The sequence below is a fragment of the Aphelocoma coerulescens genome, chromosome 1 (genome assembly GCF_041296385.1).
Source record: "Aphelocoma coerulescens isolate FSJ_1873_10779 chromosome 1, UR_Acoe_1.0, whole genome shotgun sequence".
Lineage (NCBI taxonomy): Eukaryota > Metazoa > Chordata > Aves > Passeriformes > Corvidae > Aphelocoma > Aphelocoma coerulescens.
This window is the reverse complement of record NC_091013.1, coordinates 93,842,018-93,861,425: the sequence shown is the minus strand read 5'-3', so window position 1 is coordinate 93,861,425 and position 19,408 is coordinate 93,842,018. Positions and strand designations below refer to the sequence as shown.

Here is a 19,408-nt window from a genome sequence, read left to right as displayed (position 1 = left end):
CTCAGATGCAACAGTGTCTTTGCTCAGTCAGGATCTTGTCTCATCTTCTTCACTGGGAACCAAAAGGGAGGGGTGTCAATGTCCCCTCACACAGCGGTCACACAGCTCTCTCCTTGCAGGCAGTGTGTGCCACCCCAGGTGAGCTCCCGGCCCCGGCAGGCAGGATAAGGGGAGCCCATGCACACACACGTGCACCCTCTCCTGCTCCCATGCCCCCCATGCACGGAGGTGCATTTTGTCCCCGCAGATGCCAGCTCCACACAGAAACACATGCATTAGCATATGCTCACAAAAGCAAGGAGTGATCTCTGGAGCACACGTGCCCAGGCACATGCGCAGCTTCCCCAGGGACTCTCCTGTCTGAGGGCCAAGAGGGGGATCCAGCATCTTTGTTAGCTTATCACTGGAACAAGTTGGAATCTTAATTCCTGTGTTTATTTATAGTGTGGAGCATGTAATCCATTTATTAAAAAAGAGCCTCTTCATTGTGTGCCAGAGCGAGGGAGCGAGAGGGGAAGCACGAGAGTGATAAACCAAGACGACTGAGAAAGAGTGAATCAGCGAGAAAAGTCCAGCCTCACTAAAGAATTTAAGAGAAAAAATATGCCTATCAAATATTTAGTATTTACTTTCCTCTTAGCTAACATGAAATTACCTTCCCACACTCCTTGTCTTAATGTCCTCTGCACTGTCCCATCCCTCCCTTTCTCCCCTGTTCCTCCCTTTTCTCTCCCACCTCCCATGGCCGAGCAGCAAAAACAGGGAGTGAGGTCGGGTCCCCTCAGCCGGATTTCTGCCCCGGACGCACAGCACCCTCCAGCATCAGCCCGGTGGCAGCACAGCCGCCCTTCATGCTGCCTGCCCCTTCCTTTGGCTGGGCACAGCGCGGTGCCGGCCCTTCCCCGCTGAGTTCTTAAGAGCCTGACCCCGGATCCTCTCCGCAACCGCACGCACACACAGGACAAACAAAAAAAAAAAAAAAAACAAACATGCGAGGTGTTCAGCCTGCTCCTTCATCGTGAAGGGGAAAGCATGAATGCCGACAACCCACGGTCATGCCCTCCTGTGGCTGCCAGGATGGAGAAAGAGCGATGCTTGGCCGAGGGAGTCAATGCAGAGGCCAACCCTGCCCCTCCAGCTCTGAGCCAGCTGTGCTGCACCTCCCGGCTTCCAAGGGATTACTGCCATCCGCCCCTGCTCACCCCATGCCCTGAACTAAAGCTGCAGCCCCTCCTGGGTGGGAGGCTTCCTCTTCCTGAGGGAAGAGCCCGGTGCTTGCTGTGATGTGCACCTGAGAAGAGGGGCCAGGAGGAAGGGCACCCAAGAGTAAGTAGCTGTCTAGCTCCTGCTGCATTAACTGGGGATATTTTTAGTTTCCTTCTGTTAAATATTTAAACAAAGTTCACAGAAAAAAAAAAAGAATTGTTGGTTAATGTGCCCTGCCCCTCCCTCTGGGGCAAGATCAGTCTCTGGAGGGATCCTGAGATGAAGATGAGGAGAAAAGAGCAGCTATTCTCAGCATTTCTTTGTACTTGCTCCCGAACCACTAAGCCTTGGAGGGGACTCTATTAAAATGCAGCTCTGCAGAGAGGCAGCAGAATGGAGCAAGTTTCTTCTGAAGCCAGATACTGGTGAGATATTGGCCATCTGGATTATGATCATGATGCCGTGGAAGATCATGTCTGGCAACACAAAATCCATGACACAATTTATTTTGGACCTTGAAAGGGAGGGAATTCCAAGCAGGGAGGACCTCCTCTTGTGAATCCCCAGGCTAGAGGGCACACAAGTTGAAGGAGGGGTTTCAAGGTGGCCTGGAGTGACTGGGGCCATGCCTTGGACTCACCACAGGACAGTAGTTCCCTGGGATGAAGAGCCTGCTCTGCTTGTGGCATGGCACTCTGAGTGACAGGTCAAGTCTTCAGGGGCTGGGGGCTGTTTTGCATTGGGAAGCAGGAGATGTGGGGCTGGACAGTGCTATCCCAGCGGGAGAGACCTTCTCCAAGTGCAGGAAGACCTCAGTGCCAGTCCCACAGGGAAGTGTGCTGCAGTAGGGCTGCATGTGTAACCTCTAGCACTCCTCCTAAGAGCAATGGCTCTACCCTCAGAAACGTGCCTGGGTGTAGGAATGCTGGGGTGGCTGCGCTCTCCTCGCTTGTTGGGAGGTCTCATACTGGAGACATTGCTGTTCTTCTCAGCTGAGATTGTGAGCTCCAGCAACGACACCCCAGTCTATGGAGTTCCAGGGTTGAAAACCTGGGAATAAGAAACCCTACAGAGCCAAATCCTGGATGGCTTTCTAAATTTCAGCCCTGTGGAGCAGGTAACATCTGGAATGAGCTGAGGGGGGGTGAGCCCCAGCACTGACCACCTCAGGGGCACATGATGCTCTGAGGAGCTGACAGCCCATCCATGAGGTGCAAGCTATGTACGGGTTCTGCTGCCCGCAGTGAAGAGCTGGTGACTCCCGGTGCCCCCATCCCAAAGGTGGCTCCAGATGAGTGCGGGAATGATGCAAAGGCGGTTGGTCTCTGTCAACACATTCTGGTTTGTTAATCAGATCCTGGCCAAAGACTGAGAGTGTGTCCTGCACTGGCACACCCAGGACTGATTGTGGAAGAGCTGGGAGCAGAACAGAGGTGTCTCCCATGGCATGGAAGGTGTGGGAGCAAAGGAAGGTTTCAGGTGAAAATACCAGCCAGCACAGGCTGGATTCCACCGAGCTTGGAGCGTTTATGTTTGAAATGGAGCATAGACGTCCCCGTGGATTATTGACAAACCAGCAGACAAAGCACGTCTGGGGCACTCTGCGGTCAGCCACTGGCAGTGGGATTGTGTCCTGGGCACAGACCCTGCTGCATTGGAGGGCAAGAGTAACACATATCCTTTGTTTGGCTCTGGATGCAGCTCCCAGTGTGGATCCTGAATAAACTGGTAGACCCTCAGAGCGGAGGAGGGGATGCCAATGCTCTTACTACCTGGGAGTATAAATCCCACCTTATACCGTTCAAGAAGCCTTTGTGTGCCAGAGAAGAGAGACTGGATTTCTGCACCAGTACCTCATAACAAGGCTCTTGCTTTCATATATGTTTCCCAGGTCTAATGGCAATAAAAGTGGACAGGGCTACTCCCAGAGCCTGAACAGGAACCTGTATACTTTCACTCTAGGTACAGAGCCTTCATCTCAGCGTTCCGGTCCTGTGATGCACAGATGACAGAGTGTGAATGACAAAGCTATTTCCCCAGGGCACTTCATTGAGCTCAGTTTGTGAATCTTGGTGCTTGAAAGCAGTGAGTAAGAATTACACTGTTCTTTGCTACTGCATATGGACCCCACCACCAGTCCAGACTGGGGCTAATCTGTTAGGAGCTGCTCTCATTGCATTTGCAGGATGGAAGCAGGAATCCTGCTGCTGTTCCCCACACCCATCTGTGCTTCCTCCTTTGTAAGTCTCCCACAGCATGGACCTGCCGCTACTGGGACATGAGAGAGCAGATCTCAGTAACCATACCCCAAAGCATATATAGCAGTTCAACGAGGAGGGCTGGGAATTTACACCCTACCTAATGGCTAGGAGCAAAGCCTGCTGCACTCCTGCTCAGAGCAGGGAGCTCTGACTAAAGCCTGAATGTGACACCCTGAGCTCTGGAGTTCAGATACTGCTGTGCCCCAGGAAAGCCCTAGGATTCGCTGACAATAGCTCCTTCTCCATTTTCAGGATTCTTGTATACCTTAATGCCATGGATAAATCCTATCCAAATAAAAAAGGCATCACAGGAATAAAAAAACCAAGGTGCCAGCCGTGTGCTGTAGCTCCCTCACATCCGATGCAATCTGTCACCTTCTGCTACAAAATGCTGAAGTTTGACAAATTCAAATGAGGAACAATACTATTAATAAAGAGGGTCACAGACCAGCACAATTCACCTAGGCAGGTGGTGTGTTCCCTACTGCCTGCAGCCTTTGCCTGGCTGTATTCCTAAAAGAGATGCTACAGTTCAATCAGAAGTTATGGGCTTGGCGCAGGAAATTAAATCGGTGAAATTCTCTGGCCTGTGCTCTGCTGTAGGTCAGTCTCGATGATCAAAATGGTCCCTCTGGCCTTAAAATCTGAGAATCTCACAGCTTTCTCGATGCCTAGCCGAGATCAGCTCTGACTGGAGAGCAGTTGGATGAAGCCAAGCGCACACAAGCCGTGTTAGTGAGGAGCGGGTAGAGTCTCCTTCCATCCGGGGATGGGAAAAGAGTTGCACCCGATTCTGTCTGGCTCATCTGGCAGATGATGATCTATCTGTATTTTTGTAACATCTAGAGCTTGACTGCTGTGATACTGTGCCTCTAGGAATGAAGCTGCCTGCTCTCAGAGCGCTCCAGCTAGTTCAGAATGCAGCAGTCTGTTTGCTCGGCGACTCGAGCTGCCGGGAATGCATCAGTGTGCCCCTCTGCACCCACATCGCCTCGCCTTTGAGCACAGAGTCCAGTTCAAGGTCTCCAAACCAGCATTCAAAGCCCAGCATGGGACAGGCCCCAGTGACCTAAGCAATCAATCACCTCTCCTTATGCAGCGATGACCTCACATGACGGATATATTCCACTGGAACAATGAAATTGCCAACCAGTTTGGGGAGAGGGGGAAGGGATGGAAGAAGGGTAAAGAGGCTCATGACCCTGAAAAACGGAACATTCACAAGAGCTGGGCCAAGATTATGAAACTTACTGCTGGCTGAAATAACGCTCGCCATTAGCAACCCCGCAGCACCGAGAGCTTCATGCAAATCCTTGCTTCACCCAGCTCCCCCACTGCAACAATTCCACTCAAAATAGTGATGAAAAAATCAAAACAAACCTGAGGAGGACCAGCCCTCCTTACAGAGAAGGAATGCTAGGTTGGCTGTCATTTTTTAAACTCCCAGCCAGCATTAAGGGCTATGGGGACAGCTACTGATACGAGTCTGTGATCTGGGACCACGGAACCTAGCAGCTGTCTCCAAGCACCGAGCAGAGCGAGTTCAGGCACTGGCAGTGAGACCCCCCCACACTGCATGATGCCCTGGGCACACCACACCTGTGTTTTTCTCAGTGGCCATGAACACCCTGGAGTTCATGGTCCGAGAGGCAGAGATGCAGTCATTATGGGTTTGGCAGCAGGAAGCATGAACCCCGGTGTTGGTAAAAAGGAGTTATGTATATGCCCTGCTGTATTCAGCTGGGTGGGGACAGGGAAAGGGAGGAATCCCAGAGCAGCTGACCCAGGGAGACAATTCTGCTGCACTCGGAGGAGTTTCGGCAGCTGGGACTGTGAATCTCAGTGCTGGTACCCTGGGGTGGAGATGCCAAGCCCATCCGGGGAAAGAGTTCCCGCTGTGCGTGGGGCTGGGGGCAGCACCTCCCAGAGCTAGCTGAATTTGGGGGCTGGCAGTTGGAATGCAGTGGCTCACGTCAGGCTGGTCTACCTGATATCTGAGGCTGAGAGGGTTGGTGGCAGCACCCAGGAGGATCCAGCAGGATCGCGGAGGGGCTGACACTGCTCGCCCTGAGTCAGTGCAGGTCCTGCAGCGTTCAGTGACTTGCCGATGGGAATTCCCGTGCCAGGCTACCAGGGTGAGCACTTACGGGCTGGGTATGACAATCCTAGGCTGGGGCGGAATGCAGGGCTGGAAGGGTGATGATGCATTCGGACATTTTCATAGCAAGGGAATGGGCGTATGAAACCCATCAGTGGTCCTCTGAGCTTAAGTCTCCCTGCATTTGGGAACTGTGAGTGTGGCCCCATTCCAAGCAGCACTCTAGGATGCCGGTCCCCTGCCATCTAGTGCCTGCCTGCAATACATGTCATGAGTCTGACAATCTTCTGCCTCCCAGTTTCCTACTGTTCCCGGGCATCCAAGTGCTTCAAGTGCTGAGTCTCCACATCTGAATTGCTCTCTCTTGCATGGTGCACCCTTGGCCAGGCAGGAGGTGGGATTGACCCCTCTATTTCCTTTCTCCAGCTGCGCCAATTTGGCTGAAGTCGCCTTCCTCAGCGCAGGCTCCAGTGCTCCAGCACAACAGGTCTGTGATGGAGCCCGGAGCTGGAGGGCAAGAGGCAGCGATACCTCGGCTGTGCCCCCTCCCTCCCGGCCCCTCAGGCATCCCCTGCTCCCGACTACGAGAGGAAGAAAAGGAGGGGGAAGGAAGGAGACAGCCGGCTAGAAGGAGATAGAGCACCTAGATGGAGAAAGGGAAAAGAAAAAGGGGGAGAAAGGACACAGGGAAGGAGACGGGGAGAGATGACTTGGAGACGGGCGTGCAGCCCCCCTCGCCCCCGCCCCTGCAGCCCCGTCCCCACTCTGTCCCCCAAGCCCGGGCCGAGAGGATGAACTTACCTTGCGGGGAGACGAGTGGGGCGCAGCCGGGGCGGCGGAGCAGGGGGCTGGGGGAGCACAGCTGCTGCTGCCCGTGCCTCTCATGGCCAGGACGAAGGAAGGAGAGGAGGAGGAGGAGAAGGAGGAAGAGGAGGAGGAGGAGGAAGGTTTGCTGAGGCTGAGCCTTGGCTGAGGGAGAGGGAGCGAGAGATGCCTTGAAATAAACAGCTGCCGAGGACTGGTCCAGCCCCTCTTTCTCTCTCTCTGTCTCTGTCTCTCTCGCTCGCTGCCTCCCGTTAACCCCATGGCTGCTGGCACGGGCGCGCCCGGCACCGTGGCCCCCGCTGCAGCCCGCGGGGGGCGCCGGGGCGGCCGGGCGAGGCCAGCGGCCGGGCGGGGGCAGCGCGTCCCCCCGGCCCGGAGCCCCCTGCCCCGGCGGCCGGGCGCGAAGGCTCCTCCCGCTCCCGGCCCGCCCGCGCCGCGCTCCCGCAGCCCCGCGCCCGCCGCCCGCCGGACCTGCCCCCCGCCGCCTCCCCGCCGCCGCTGCCCGCACGGCTCCGCTCCGCTCCGCTCGGCTCCGCTCCGCTCCCCCGTCTCGTCGGTTATTTCGGGATCTTCACAGGAAGCGATTAGGTTGCCATGGAGAGAGGTGTCTCCAAGGGACCCGTCGCTCCAGCTCGCTCCGGCGAATGCCACCCCCGGACGGGTCCGTCCTTGGGGGCGGAGGCCCCCCGGGATCCCCCTCCCCTGGGCCGCCCCCCCGGGGCTCACCCCCACCACCCCTCGCCTTTCCGCCCCGCAGCAGTGCCCTCGGGGAGATGCCACCCCTCGGTCCCGCCCCCCGTCCCCCGTCCCCGCATCCATCATCCCCGCGCTTCGGGCCCCCGGGCCCCCGTGGCCGCCGCGGTACCGGGCGGGGGGGGCGACAGACGGGCGGCCGCGGCGAGGCGCATCCCCGGCGGGGCAGGCGGCGGGGTTCGGTCGAGCCTCACGGGCAGAGCCCGTGGGACACACGGGTGAGGTAGGAGCAATGGGGAAGGGGCGGGGAAAGAGGGGGATCCGTCCAAGGTGTGTTTTACCCGTTGAGGGATCGCCCAGGTCTTTTGAGCGTGTCCCCAAGCGCGTTTCTGCCAGGGATCGATGGGATGCGTCTGGAAATGGTAGGGATGTGACAGCAAAATTAAAGAAAGAAGCTGATGTGCCTTTGAGGGGCCGAGTGTTTCACAGGGAACATCTCCCTCCACCATCAAGAACCAAACAGAAAGCACAGACCAAATCAGAAGGGAGCAGCTGAGCAACCAACGGGCGAGAGAAGAAAGTCAATGACAGAGAGACAGTTTCCACTCCAGGGCCTGAAATATGAGGAAGCAAGAAAGTAATTTCCTCAGATCCTCAAAAACAATCAAACTTTTCATCATAAAGCGATGAGGAAAGACTGTGACTGACCCTGGGAAAAAAAAAAATACCAGAAAGAAATAGTAGAGATAGCACTGAGCTGTAAAGCAGCCTGCCACTGCATCAGGGATGGATGCACGTGACAAATGGACACACAGTACCAAACCTGAGCACGGCAGGATGCCCGGAACAGGCCGTGCCAACTTTGGATAGATATCTGAAGGCTCTGAGCTTGTTGTTCTTCACCAGGCCTCCTGCATGCTCCTGTGCTAATGAACCAGGCTACTCCGAGCTTTCCCATGCCAGGATACTTGAGTCTTGCATTTGTATTTGTGAGCATGTTTGGGAGAGTCAACAGGTTTTTCACATGCTTGGGAGTGCTGTCAGTGTGTGTTTGAACATATCAGCATGGGGATGTGGTTATGTTAAGGCTTACTGTCACTGGGAGGTCGTGGTGTGGGAGGAGGGCACTGCGGGCAGCGGTGTCACAGCTGAGGCTTGTGTGAGATGCTGCACCACTGTGTGTCACCAGGCATGCACACACCAAAGACCCCAGCTTTTGTCCCCTTCATGTACATGGGACTTTATGTCAGAGATTATCCAGGCTCCTGTCGTGCTCTCCAGCCTTTTCATCTCTAGCTCTCACAGGACTTGTACAAATCATCTGCGCAAACCTTGCTCAGTGATCCCTCACACTCTCATCCTGAGAAACCCCCTGTGCAGACGTGGTGCAGCAGCACAAGTTGGCATTCAGCTTGTCTTGCTCTCTGTGCTTCTTTTCCTGCTTTCTCACCTGGGAGTAGCAGAGGGTAGAAAGCTCTGGAAGGGGCTACATCAGGCACACAGGCTTTCTGACCTTTTCAAATCCTGACGAATGTGTTTAGTATAATTGGGAGGCACAAAACAGAGGAGAAATTTCAACCAGGGAAAGGTCAGCTAAAGGGTGAAAATCCAAATGACGCAAACACTGAAAATCCCCCTGAAGAGTAAAACTGCAGAAGGCAGCAAAAGGAGTCAGAAATATGAGAGAGGACAAGGAACACGATTTTGTAGGGACCAAGGAAACCTTGGGAGATGTGGTGGGAGGAGTCAGGAAAGCCATCGGGATGACAAGAACAGAGAGCTCAAGGGCTGATGTCACTTGTACCTCACTCTTACGTGATATAAATGGAATGCCTTGTTTGGTTTCCTTTCCAAAGGAAAGTTGATGTAAAATTACATGGAAAATTGATGGGAGAGATGGAATCAGGTGATACTGGCTGTTATTTCTGTCTGGCAGTGGTCACGTACAGATCATTTACACCCAGGAGTCCTGAGGCCAAGCAGGCCACTGCTGCTGTTTTTAGTGTTGTTTCCTATGTTGTTGCCCTGCTACCTGCAGAATCCTGTCTGTCTATCAGTTGTCACGGATTTGACAAAATAACCAGATTCTAAAAGGTAAATAAGCTCCAACAAATTGTTTGAAAACCAGCAGCCTGACAGAGGAAAGAGATGCTTCCAATGCCTGTGCTGGAACAGAGCCTGTAGCCATGCTGCTGGGCAAAGCCCCACAGGTCAAAGCAGTCCATCCAGCAGGCCAGAAAATGTTGGGAAAGCTGTGTTATTTTGGAAACATAACAAAAAGCTATGTAAAAAAGCTGTGTAATGTTAGAGAATGGTGGAGGAGCCCAGTGATGCAGATTATAGAAGAAAGTGCCCCTCACAGATGTGGCAAGCTGTGCAAAGGGTGCCATCAATAGACCTGAGCTGAAGGTATGGTAGTGGAAAGTACAAAACATACAGGCAAAAAGTCCACAAAGAACCTAGTTTCCTCTGCCCTATTGCTCACCAAACAAGGGGTTAATAAGCTTTGGAATATCAGAGACATCCCAGAAGACTGGAAGAGAGTTGTGCCCTGTGAATATTTGTAAAGAGCAAACAGAAGACCTGAAAAATTCTAGGCAAAGCAACAAAGAGCTGATATGAGATTCTCCAGTTAATGCCAATCAGCCTGGTTTGGAGGAAACTGATCTTGCTGCATAAACTTGTTTTGTTCTTGTCAGTCTTTGATGTGACTTACAGGTTTGTTTGGAAAAGGTGATGGCTTAGATCTATCCAGGCTTCTGGAAGTGGTAATTTCCCAAAGCACGCTGATAAGAAAAAAAAAAGCGTTATGCAACATTAACAGAGCAGGAGGTTAAGTGAGCTGGTTAACTCTATTTAATGCCTGTAAACACAAAGGAGGTCATCCCTGGAAGCCCACCATTGAGTGGCAGTGTTTCTTATGTGGATGCCCAGGAATGAGTCCCGGGTCAGGTATGACTCACCATTTTATTCAGTGCTTGGTGAGCAGATATAGTTCATTCTGACACAATTTACTGAGGGCACAAATATTGTTAGAGTGTTAAAAATAATGAGGATAGGACCAGGACAGAGTGGCCTGCTCCTTTCAGTAAGATGGTCATTCTCATAAAACTTCTCATAAGATGGTTGAGAGCAAATTGTACAGCCATGAACAGGAAAAAAAAGTCCATATCTACAGGGAACAACTTCCAGTCCTGGAAAGAGGTGCTCTGAAAAATATGTGGGGATCATAACAGGCAGAAAACTGAACACAAAGTCAGTGGTCCAGGCTGCAGCAATGGATCTGATCCCTGGCTGTGTAAAGACAGAAGTAAGGATGGGAAGCGAGGAGACGATTAAACCTCTCTCTGTGTCTGAGAACGTCTCATGCTGGAAAATTGTACAGTGCTTTATGCTCCATATTTTAAAAATAACTTTGAATCAAAGGTGATCTGAAGGCTGGAGAGCTCAGTAATTTAAAGAGGTCAACCTGTTTAATATATCAAAAAGCAGAATGAGACATGACTTGCTTGCAGTATCACTCCTTTCCTGGAGAAAAGTCTACCAAATATTCTGACAGAGAATAACAGTCACTGGAGAGTGATTAATCACAGAAACAAACTACCTAGTGAAGTGCAAGATCCTCTGTCTTCTGGAGTCTTTGAATCACAACCGGAGGCCTGTCTGGAAGACAGTTCCTGGTCTGCAAAATCCTGAGGGCTGTGAGAGCAGATCAGAGGAAGAATTATCAAGCAGCTGATATGGGCTGACTTTAGGTTTAACCCCTGTGTGCATTAGCCCAGTACAAGCCAAAGGGTTAAATGCCTTCTGTATCATGTTGGTATCCAAGAGAGTCACTCCAGCCTCCTTTGTCCTTACAGTGTTTTTGTCTCGGAGTCCGTGTTACACACAGTTGTGAAAAACCGTCTCATGAGATGTGACTCTGCTATGTTTGGAGAAGGACTGGTGAAAAAAATATCTTCAGCGTTTTGACAAGTTATTTGGATTCTGTGGTGGCGAAGAAAGGAACAACCTAGAATGAGCCTGTACAGTTCTACAGCTTTAAAGTGGGACAGTGAGCACAGAGGAAAGAAAGTGGATCTATAGCACAAAGAGAATGGAGGTTTCTTTCTGCAAAGATCAGAGCAAGATCAGAAGAGAGGGATGATGCTAGGGGGTGGTTACAGCTAGGATCAGAAATCCCAAACATTCAGAAATAACAACACAGAACGTCTCCATGTCACAAGATTTATCTTAAAATTATGAAATGTCGTACAGACTTGCTTTCATCTGCACTCTTCGCCTCCTACTTTCGGCTCTTTCGGTTACATGAAAATCACATTTCACAGTTTCCCTGTGACCATAAAGATAGGTGTTTGCTTTGTGAGGAAAGCAAAAGCATGGAAGTTACTGACTCCAGGCGGCTGGAATTTAATTTCAACACCCAGCAGCCCAATCCAGGGATGAGGGCACAGTTTTGCTAAGTTGGGGGATGTTACCCATAACTTTTGTGCTTGTGAAGACGACGACCTTCTCATTCGGAGAGCACAGGATCTGAGCCATTCATAGGCCCTTCTGGTCTTTGCCCTTGATGCAGGATAAAGAAGGAGCAGACGAAAACATGGGAGCTCAGCACACAGGACATAGGACCTGGGGCCAAAGTGGAGAAGAAGACAGAGACAGCATCATGCAGCTAGGATGCTCAGGCTGCCAGGCTTTATCTAACTAATAATGAAAGGCAGCAAGCATGTCAGAGAGTGTGAGAGAAACAGATCGATAGAGAGATAAAACTGAGATGGAAGGAGCCGGCAAGGGGGTGGGGAAGAGAGTAATAAAACACTACAAATCAGCAGGGTTACTTTTGAACCTGATTTGAATGCACTCTGCACTGGTGTAAGTGAAGACAGCAGGTGTGAGGCTATGGTGAATCAGGCCTAAATACAGAAACAGAGAGGGAAAAGCAGGGAGGAGATGGTGCTCTTTTCAATATCGCCCTGTAATCTGCCTTCACAGCTCTCATCCAACCTTACCTGCCCTGCTTCTCCTTTCATCCTGATATACAGGGAAGCCCAAATATTTCTGGCTCTAAGAATACAGACAGATAGACTTTCCTGCTTCCCTGGGTCATCAGGGTCTTCCTGAAGAAATGCCTGTTGGGTAAAATGTGTCTTGGTCACGTTTTACCTGACCTGAGCATAACAAACACTCCTTACTACCTTGTTCATTGAGGACCCAGGGCAGCTTCCAACAATGCCCTGAGCCACTGGGTGTGAGGCACTTTCCTAGGAGAGCTGATTGACTGTGCCCATGCTCAGTTACCAATGGAAGCTGATCAGAGAAGTTTCTTTGCTCAGCTTCAGATTTTTGAGGCAGAGGAGACTGTGACATCTCAGAGCTGAGATCATCAGAGCACATAAATGAAAACGTGCCCTACAAGAGCAGGACTGAGGGTTTGGGTGCCTTCCCCTCTCAGGGCACATGTTTGCTTCCCCAGCCCAGCACTCAGAGCTGTTTTGCTCCTCATGCCTGGAATTAGCTTTAAGTGATGTCCACCTAATCTTTGTGGCATGATTATTAATGTTAGAAGTTCAGTTTTCCACACTGACCATCGCTGTCCACACTGTTCCCTTCTTCTGTCACTAGCCTCAGTGAGGAGACCAAGCACTAAAGGAGCCTTAGGGACTGAAGAGGATGACCCTGGGAGGGGGAAGTGGCAATCCATATGGCTGTACAACTGAGCTTGGGAGACAGTGATCCAGCTCCTCAAGGCAGCAACAGGTTGTATTTTCTAGCTCTGAAATTGTGTTTGGAGCAGAACTGTACCCCAAAGGAGCCTTCTCCATGACTCAACCACAGCAGCTGTGTGACAAGAACTGGAGTCAAAGCAAGAGAAGAGAGCTGTTGATACTGGCAAGTAAAACCTTAACAAACGTAGACTTTGCCCAGATGAAGATTTCAAGATGTTACTCTTATTTCAAGATGTTACGCTTACAGAAGTCTGGCAAAGCACAAGTCAACTGCCTTTAATATGTGCTAAACTGATCCAGCTGAAGACCAAATCTCTTGCTGGCAATCACGTGCTGGAGTGCAAACTTGCCCTGATACCTCTACGATTTTAACATGCTAAAACCATGCTACCTGCACAGACTGTATCGGGCTCCCATTGATTTGTTGCCTCTTTTTCTTTCACAGAAAATCATCGTGGATTTCTGAAGGAGCCAGCCATGAGGAAATTAATGATGCACTGGAAACTCTTGGCCAAACAGCTTAATAGTGCTTATTGAAATGCATGCTGACTGCATTCCTCCCAGTCCCCCTCACAACTCACCTCTGCCTACCATGTCATTTATACAAAATGAGAAGAGCTCTGAAGCTTTTGGTTTTTTTCCCCAAATGACCCCCACTTTTTATTCTCTCTCACCTGGCACAGGGATCCGTGCCCTCAACAATGCCTCCTGACTGCATTGCTGTAACTCATACACCCACGAAGAGATACTTAAGGTACACTATAAACATTTCTATCCTTGTGGAGCATTTAAACTATCTTTTTATGGCCATACCCTGCCTGCATCAGGGATGCATTTCTTGACAAGTGCGATGGTTAATGATTCAGCAGATAGTATAGTCATTTTTTGGTAAAAATTAATGCAGTAGGGGAGGGGAGGCATGCAGGGATTTAAGAAATGCACAGCTTAAATACATAAGTACGGTGCTTTGCAACATAGGATTTTTTACATTTACATATCCCCAAAACACAGCCCAAAATAGTGAGATCTTAATAGTGCGAAAGCAAAAATGAGAGCAATGTGTGGGCACACACAAGGTATTCCATGCACATCTTTTAATTCTGGTGTGGTACTTACAGAATAGATCATTGAGATGTCAAAAACACCATGCCATATAGTAGTGCATCTGTTTTCTCACCAGTCATTTCAACATTAACCATAGAAACACAGAATGGTTTGGGTTGGAAGGGACCTTAAAAATCATCTTGTTCCAACCCCCCTGCTGGGGGCAGGGAGCTCTGCTATTAGACCATTTTGCTCAAAGCTCCATCAATCCTGGCCTTGAACATTTCCTGGTGTACGGATGAAGAGTAGATACTTGCCAGACTGGCAAGAGCCATAAATACGTGAATATTCATCTGGCATTGATTGCCGTGTTGGGACACATCTCACTGTGGCTGGGCAGCTTGGGGGAGTTTTGACAGAGGCTGGGTCGCGAAAAATAAGGGAACGGTGAGCAGGCGCTGCTGGTGAGCAGGGCAGGGCATGAAAAAAGTGCAGAATGGAGTCGAGGGCTGGCTGGTGCCTGTGACCAGCAAGGCCAAGGCTGGGGACCAGCCGGTGGCCGCTGTCAGCCTGGGCGGAGGCTGCGCCCCAGGCAGACCGCAGCCTGGACCGCCCGGGGGACATGAACGCTGCCGTGGCAGGGTGGCAAGGGCTGCCGGGAATGGCTGGGAATTGCCGGGAATGGCCTGGGACGACCGGAGGATGCGGCGGACGGAAGGGATGGCCGTGGGACGGACGAGACGCGGCCCCGGCCGGCAGCGCTCAGCCCCGCCAGCGGGGGGCGCCCTGGCGGCGGGACTGCGCCGCCGCGCGGCGCCCGGCCCGGCCAATGGGGCAGCGGCGGAGGCGGGACGAGCCGCCGGCTCCGCCAATGGGCGGCGGGTGCGCGTCACACGCGGAAGCGGCCGCGGTGCGCCGGCGGTGTCGGGAGGGTGCGCGGGGCCGGCCGGGAGCGCCCGGGCCGGGGCTGCGGGGGGCGAGCGAGCGCGGCCGCGCCGGGCCGGGCCGGGCCCCGCCATGGCGGCCGAGGGGAAGGTGACGGGGCAGAGCCAGGAGCAGTTCCTGCTGCTGGCCAAGGCGGCCCGCGGCGCCGCGCTCGCCAGCCTGATCCACCAGGTGCTGGAGGCCCCGGGCATCTACGTGTTCGGGGAGCTGCTGGACATGCCCGCCGTCCGCGAGGTGAGACCCGCCCGGCCCCGCGGCCCCGCCGGGCCCTGCCCGCGGCCCGGCGGCGCCGCCTGACCCTGTGTCCCCGCAGCTGGCCGACAGCGAGTTCTCCCCCGTGTTCCGCCTCCTCACCATCTTCGCCTACGGCACCTACGCGGACTACCTGGGTGAGGCCGGGCGCGGGGCCGGGGCCCCCACCCCCGGGCCGGCGGGGGGAATCCCGCGGGGCGGGAAACGCCCGGGCGCAGAGGGCCTCGCTCCCCCGACGGCCCCCCGTGCAGCCAGGGCTGAGACCCCGGCCTGACACACGTCTGGTTGTGGTTTGGGCCCCAGACTAGCGGGGTACCTGGCTGTAATTAACGGTGCCATTTGTCGCCTGCCAAAGAGCATCCTGACAGAGACGTTTTTGAAGGGCCAGGGGAAAGACTTATGTGTCCATTGGGATGTGCAGACCCCCATAAATAAGGCATGGGACAGCTAGAGAGGCTGAGTTGAGGGTGGTGGGAGGAAAGGCTGCTCAGAAAAGGTCTTTTGAGCTGAGAATTGATGGGGATGGCTTGGCAAGACGAAGCACCACTTGGGGGATTGGTGTGCAGGCGTTTTAAGAGACGGGTGTGGTACGGATGCTTCTGTATAGAACTGGGAAATGAGGCATAAATTGTAATATCCCATTCTTTCCCCTGACAACAGCTGAAGCAGCAAACCTCCCTCCCTTGACAGAGGCCCAGAAGAACAAACTGAGGCACCTGTCAGTCGTCACTCTGGCTGCCAAGATCAAGGTAGTGGCCCTGTTTTTCCTGAGTTCTGCTCCCACTGGGATTATCTCGTGCTCGTTACCATCATGTTTCCACAGTGCATCCCCTACTCAGTGCTGCTGGAGCAGTTACAGCTGAAGAACGTCCGGCAGCTGGAGGACCTGGTGATTGAGGCAGTGTATGCAGATGTGCTGCGAGGGAGCTTGGATCAGCGGAACCAGCGCCTGGAGGTGGATTACAGCATTGGGAGGGACATCCGGAGGGAGGAGCTTAGCACCATCACCCGCACATTGCAGGAGTGGTGAGGAGGAAGCCCCCAGTACTAACACCCAAAAAAGGTTGCAGGAGTGGCCGGGGCTTCCCTGGATCCTCTGTGTGTCACTAAGGGTGGGTGGTGTTGGGAGGTGACCTACTCGATCCCTTTTCCGATATGCCAACAGAAAGTAATTTCCCAAAAGTAATCTCCCAGATTCCCCTGTTTGTGGCTGGTGGGGCGGTGGGGTCGCAGCAGCCTTTGTGCAGCACTGGCTGCTGGCAGGAGGCTTCCTCAGTGTTTATCTGGAGTTCTTAACCCAGCATGGCTTTGTCACCTGTCCCGCTCCCAGTTAATAACATAATTCCTTGCATTACTATGTCAGACTCCTGCCCCTCTGTCTTCCCTGCCTGGCATAGCTGTCACCTCCCAGTGTTTTTGGCCTCTGGAGTTGAAATCTGCTGTCTTTCACGTTTCTCTCTACGCTGTGCCATTTCCCTGGCCTGTTCAGTTCTGGGTCTCCTCTCCAGGTGCCAGGGCTGTGAGGTTGTCCTGTCGGGCATCGAAGAGCAGGTCAGCCGGGCCAACCAGCACAAAGAGCAACAGCTGGCCCTGAAGCAGCAGATAGAGAGCGAGGTGAGTGGGTGCAGCAGGGAGCAGCCAGTGCCCCTTGCCTTAAAACAGCTAGAACCAGTATCCTGTGGTTGTTGCAGTCTTTGCTGAAGAGAGGCATTGCCTTTTCCCTCAGCCAGGCCCCCCAGGGACTTGTGCCTGAAGAAGAGTCTTAAATCAGCTTAATACTCCTCTGCAGTGCAGGGGCCTGGACAGATGTTGGTTCTTTTGCTTGGTGTGAGCTTGCAGCTCTTAGCTCCAGGGTTTCCTTTAGAAACAAATTTTTGAAAAAACCCAAAGTGAAACTAAAAAAAACCTGTAGACAAAAAGAAAACCCTTTGGGAAATGTGTTAGTTCTTACTTTGCTGCTCTTGCAGGTGGCAAACCTGAAGAAGACCATTAAAGTGACAACAGCAGCCGCTGCAGCAGCCACATCCCAGGACCCAGAGCAGCACCTCACGGAGCTCAGGGAGCCGGCCCCTGGCACCAACCAGCGCCAGGCGAGCAAGAAAACCTCCAAAGCCAAAGGGTGAGCAGTGTGGGCAGACAGAGAGAGTGTGTGTGTGTGTGTGTGTGTGTGTGTTGACATCAGTGCACTTCTCTGTGTGCACTTTGGAAGGAAGTGAGATAGGAGCCTGAGTGTCCACTCTGAATTTTTATTTTTATTTTTTTCCCTGTGCCCACAGGCTCCGGGGCAGCGCGAAGATTTGGTCTAAATCAAACTAGCTGGATCTCCCTTCGCAACTGGGAGGGTGAGAGGAAGAGATTTGGGGGATGGAGGGGTAGCAGGGGTCTCAAGTGTGATGCTCCTGAGTTCTTCTCTGAGATCAGTCTTGCCAACTAACTCTCCTGCATGTTTGTTTTCTTTCCTATCTTCTTTACCTACGTTCCAGGCAGTGTCTCCCTCCTTTTCATCACAGCATTTCACACTCTGAGCTTCAGGTTGTACGTGTCACTGTTTCCCCAACCGCTCAAGCCCCCCCGCCGCCATGGCCACGTGTTTCTCTCTTTCTCTCTCCCTGTCTTTTGACAGGTCAATTTCAGGAGCCATAAATGTGTGACAGTCACCTTGGCACCCCCAGGGCATCACAGAAGCTTGGAAAGAGGGTGCTGGTGCGCAGCAGTCGTTTTGGCTCTATGAGACCCCTGGGATACTTTGCTCCAGGACACCGTCTTTGATTGTTTAATCTTTGTTTTGCTAGGTGGGAGGGTAGTTTTTGAAGGGATTCTTTTAAAAAAATATAAATATATTATAAATATATATAAAACAATAAAAATATAGATCTATGGACATATCTATACAAAGCTGTACTCCTGTGGGTGGCATCTCTTTGCCTTGTACGCCAATTCTGGAGGTTCCAAAATAAGCTGTGGTACTAAGAGCCTCTGTCCCATTTTGGGGTGGAATATCCTCAAAATACTCAGTTCCCTTTTCAAAGGGTAATGCCACGGTATCTGTTGGGATGAGAGTCCATAAAGCAGGATTAATCATAAATCTTATTTAAAGTGCTTTTTCTGTGATTGATTTGCCTCTGGACCCTTCAAAAGCTGATTTTCAGGTAGTCTCAGAGGAAGGTGCAGAGACTGAAGAAAAAGTCCTTACTTGTGTCAATACTGTGTGTCCTGTGATCCTGGACGGAATGGAAAGTGATGTGGGGCCTTGCCTGACAGGGGAAGGTAACAGAGTCAATGCCCACATGTGGGAGGTTCTCACAGTATAGATGCTGCACAAGCTGTTCTTGGGTGGTGGTGGTGTCTGGTTGGGAAAAAAAAAAAATCCAAATCAGTGAAAATTATTCCTTTGAGATGCCCAGGGAAAAAAACTAACTGGGATTCTTGAAAGGATGCCTCCTCGAGGCTGGCTTGGAGCCGAGTCAGACGGATGTCAGTGTCATACTGCTTCTCCACGACCTGTAGCTGATGTAAATGTAAATTGACACCGTGACTCCCACCCCCGCTTGGTTCTGCGCCTTGTGCCAAGACTAAAATTTGATTCCCTGAACTTTCTGTGTGTGAGCAAACCACGGAAAAAATTATCCAGTGAAGGAAAGCTGGGAGCTTTGTCTCTATGGGGACTTGTTTGGTTCACTGGCTGGGGTGGGTTTTTCCTGGGTCAGCTCCCTGTGCAGACAGATGAGAGTTGGAGCTGAGGCAATGTAAGTGTGAGCAAATCTTGTGAAGGGGGTGGGGAGGGGGATGAGACTGCACCTGTTTTGGTGGTAGCAAGGTGCCATCTCAGATCTCGAACCCCACAAAATGCAGGTGGAATGCAATTTCCCTGCTTTGCTAATTCCAGACTGCTGTAATACAGCACTGTCAGTGGGAAAGCCCTGTCACCCAAACCCATGAACTCGTAAAACTTCCAAGCAGCTTTGTTTGTCCCTCTCTGTGTGGTCACAGGGCTGGGCATACCAGCTGGCTCTGCGGGGACAGGGATATGCCAGCTGTCCTGGGGTGACGGCTCTCACTGGCTGGGGTCTCCCACGAGCTCAGGCAGCACCACACCTTTCCATCCTTCTGTGGCATGAGGCATCAAGCACTTTGGCTGTCATTGCCTGGCACAGAAGTGCCAAGTAGGAGAGTTTTGGTATGAGGTTGTCCAGATGGGAGACACAAACCTGGCTGCAGGAGCACGTGAGGGGATAGCTGGGCCAGGATTGTGTTGACCCACCTAGAGAGACCTGATGAATTTGCAGCCGTAGGAAGTCTACCTGATGAATCCTGTTCTCCATAAGTTGTAGGGAGGGATTGTGACAAGGCTCCCAGCT

General features: G+C 52.3%; 1 protein-coding gene across 2 annotated transcripts; it reads left to right on the top strand.

Moving 5' to 3' along the window:
* The first annotated feature begins 14,785 nt into the window (after positions 1 to 14,785).
* COPS7A (COP9 signalosome subunit 7A) lies at positions 14,786 to 17,931 on the top strand. Of its 2 annotated transcripts, none has more exons than XM_069018589.1 (8): positions 14,786 to 15,032; positions 15,112 to 15,187; positions 15,711 to 15,799; positions 15,874 to 16,076; positions 16,559 to 16,664; positions 17,018 to 17,169; positions 17,327 to 17,392; positions 17,674 to 17,931. In XM_069018589.1, the coding sequence occupies exons 1-7, from the start codon at positions 14,871 to 14,873 to the stop codon at positions 17,364 to 17,366; spliced, it is 828 nt and encodes a 275-aa protein (XP_068874690.1). In that variant the 5' UTR covers positions 14,786 to 14,870; the 3' UTR covers positions 17,367 to 17,392; positions 17,674 to 17,931. The 2 variants fall into 2 exon arrangements, with proteins under 2 accessions (XP_068874690.1, XP_068874681.1); XM_069018580.1 differs by having other exon boundaries at positions 17,534 to 17,931.
* The last annotated feature ends 1,477 nt before the right edge of the window (positions 17,932 to 19,408 follow it).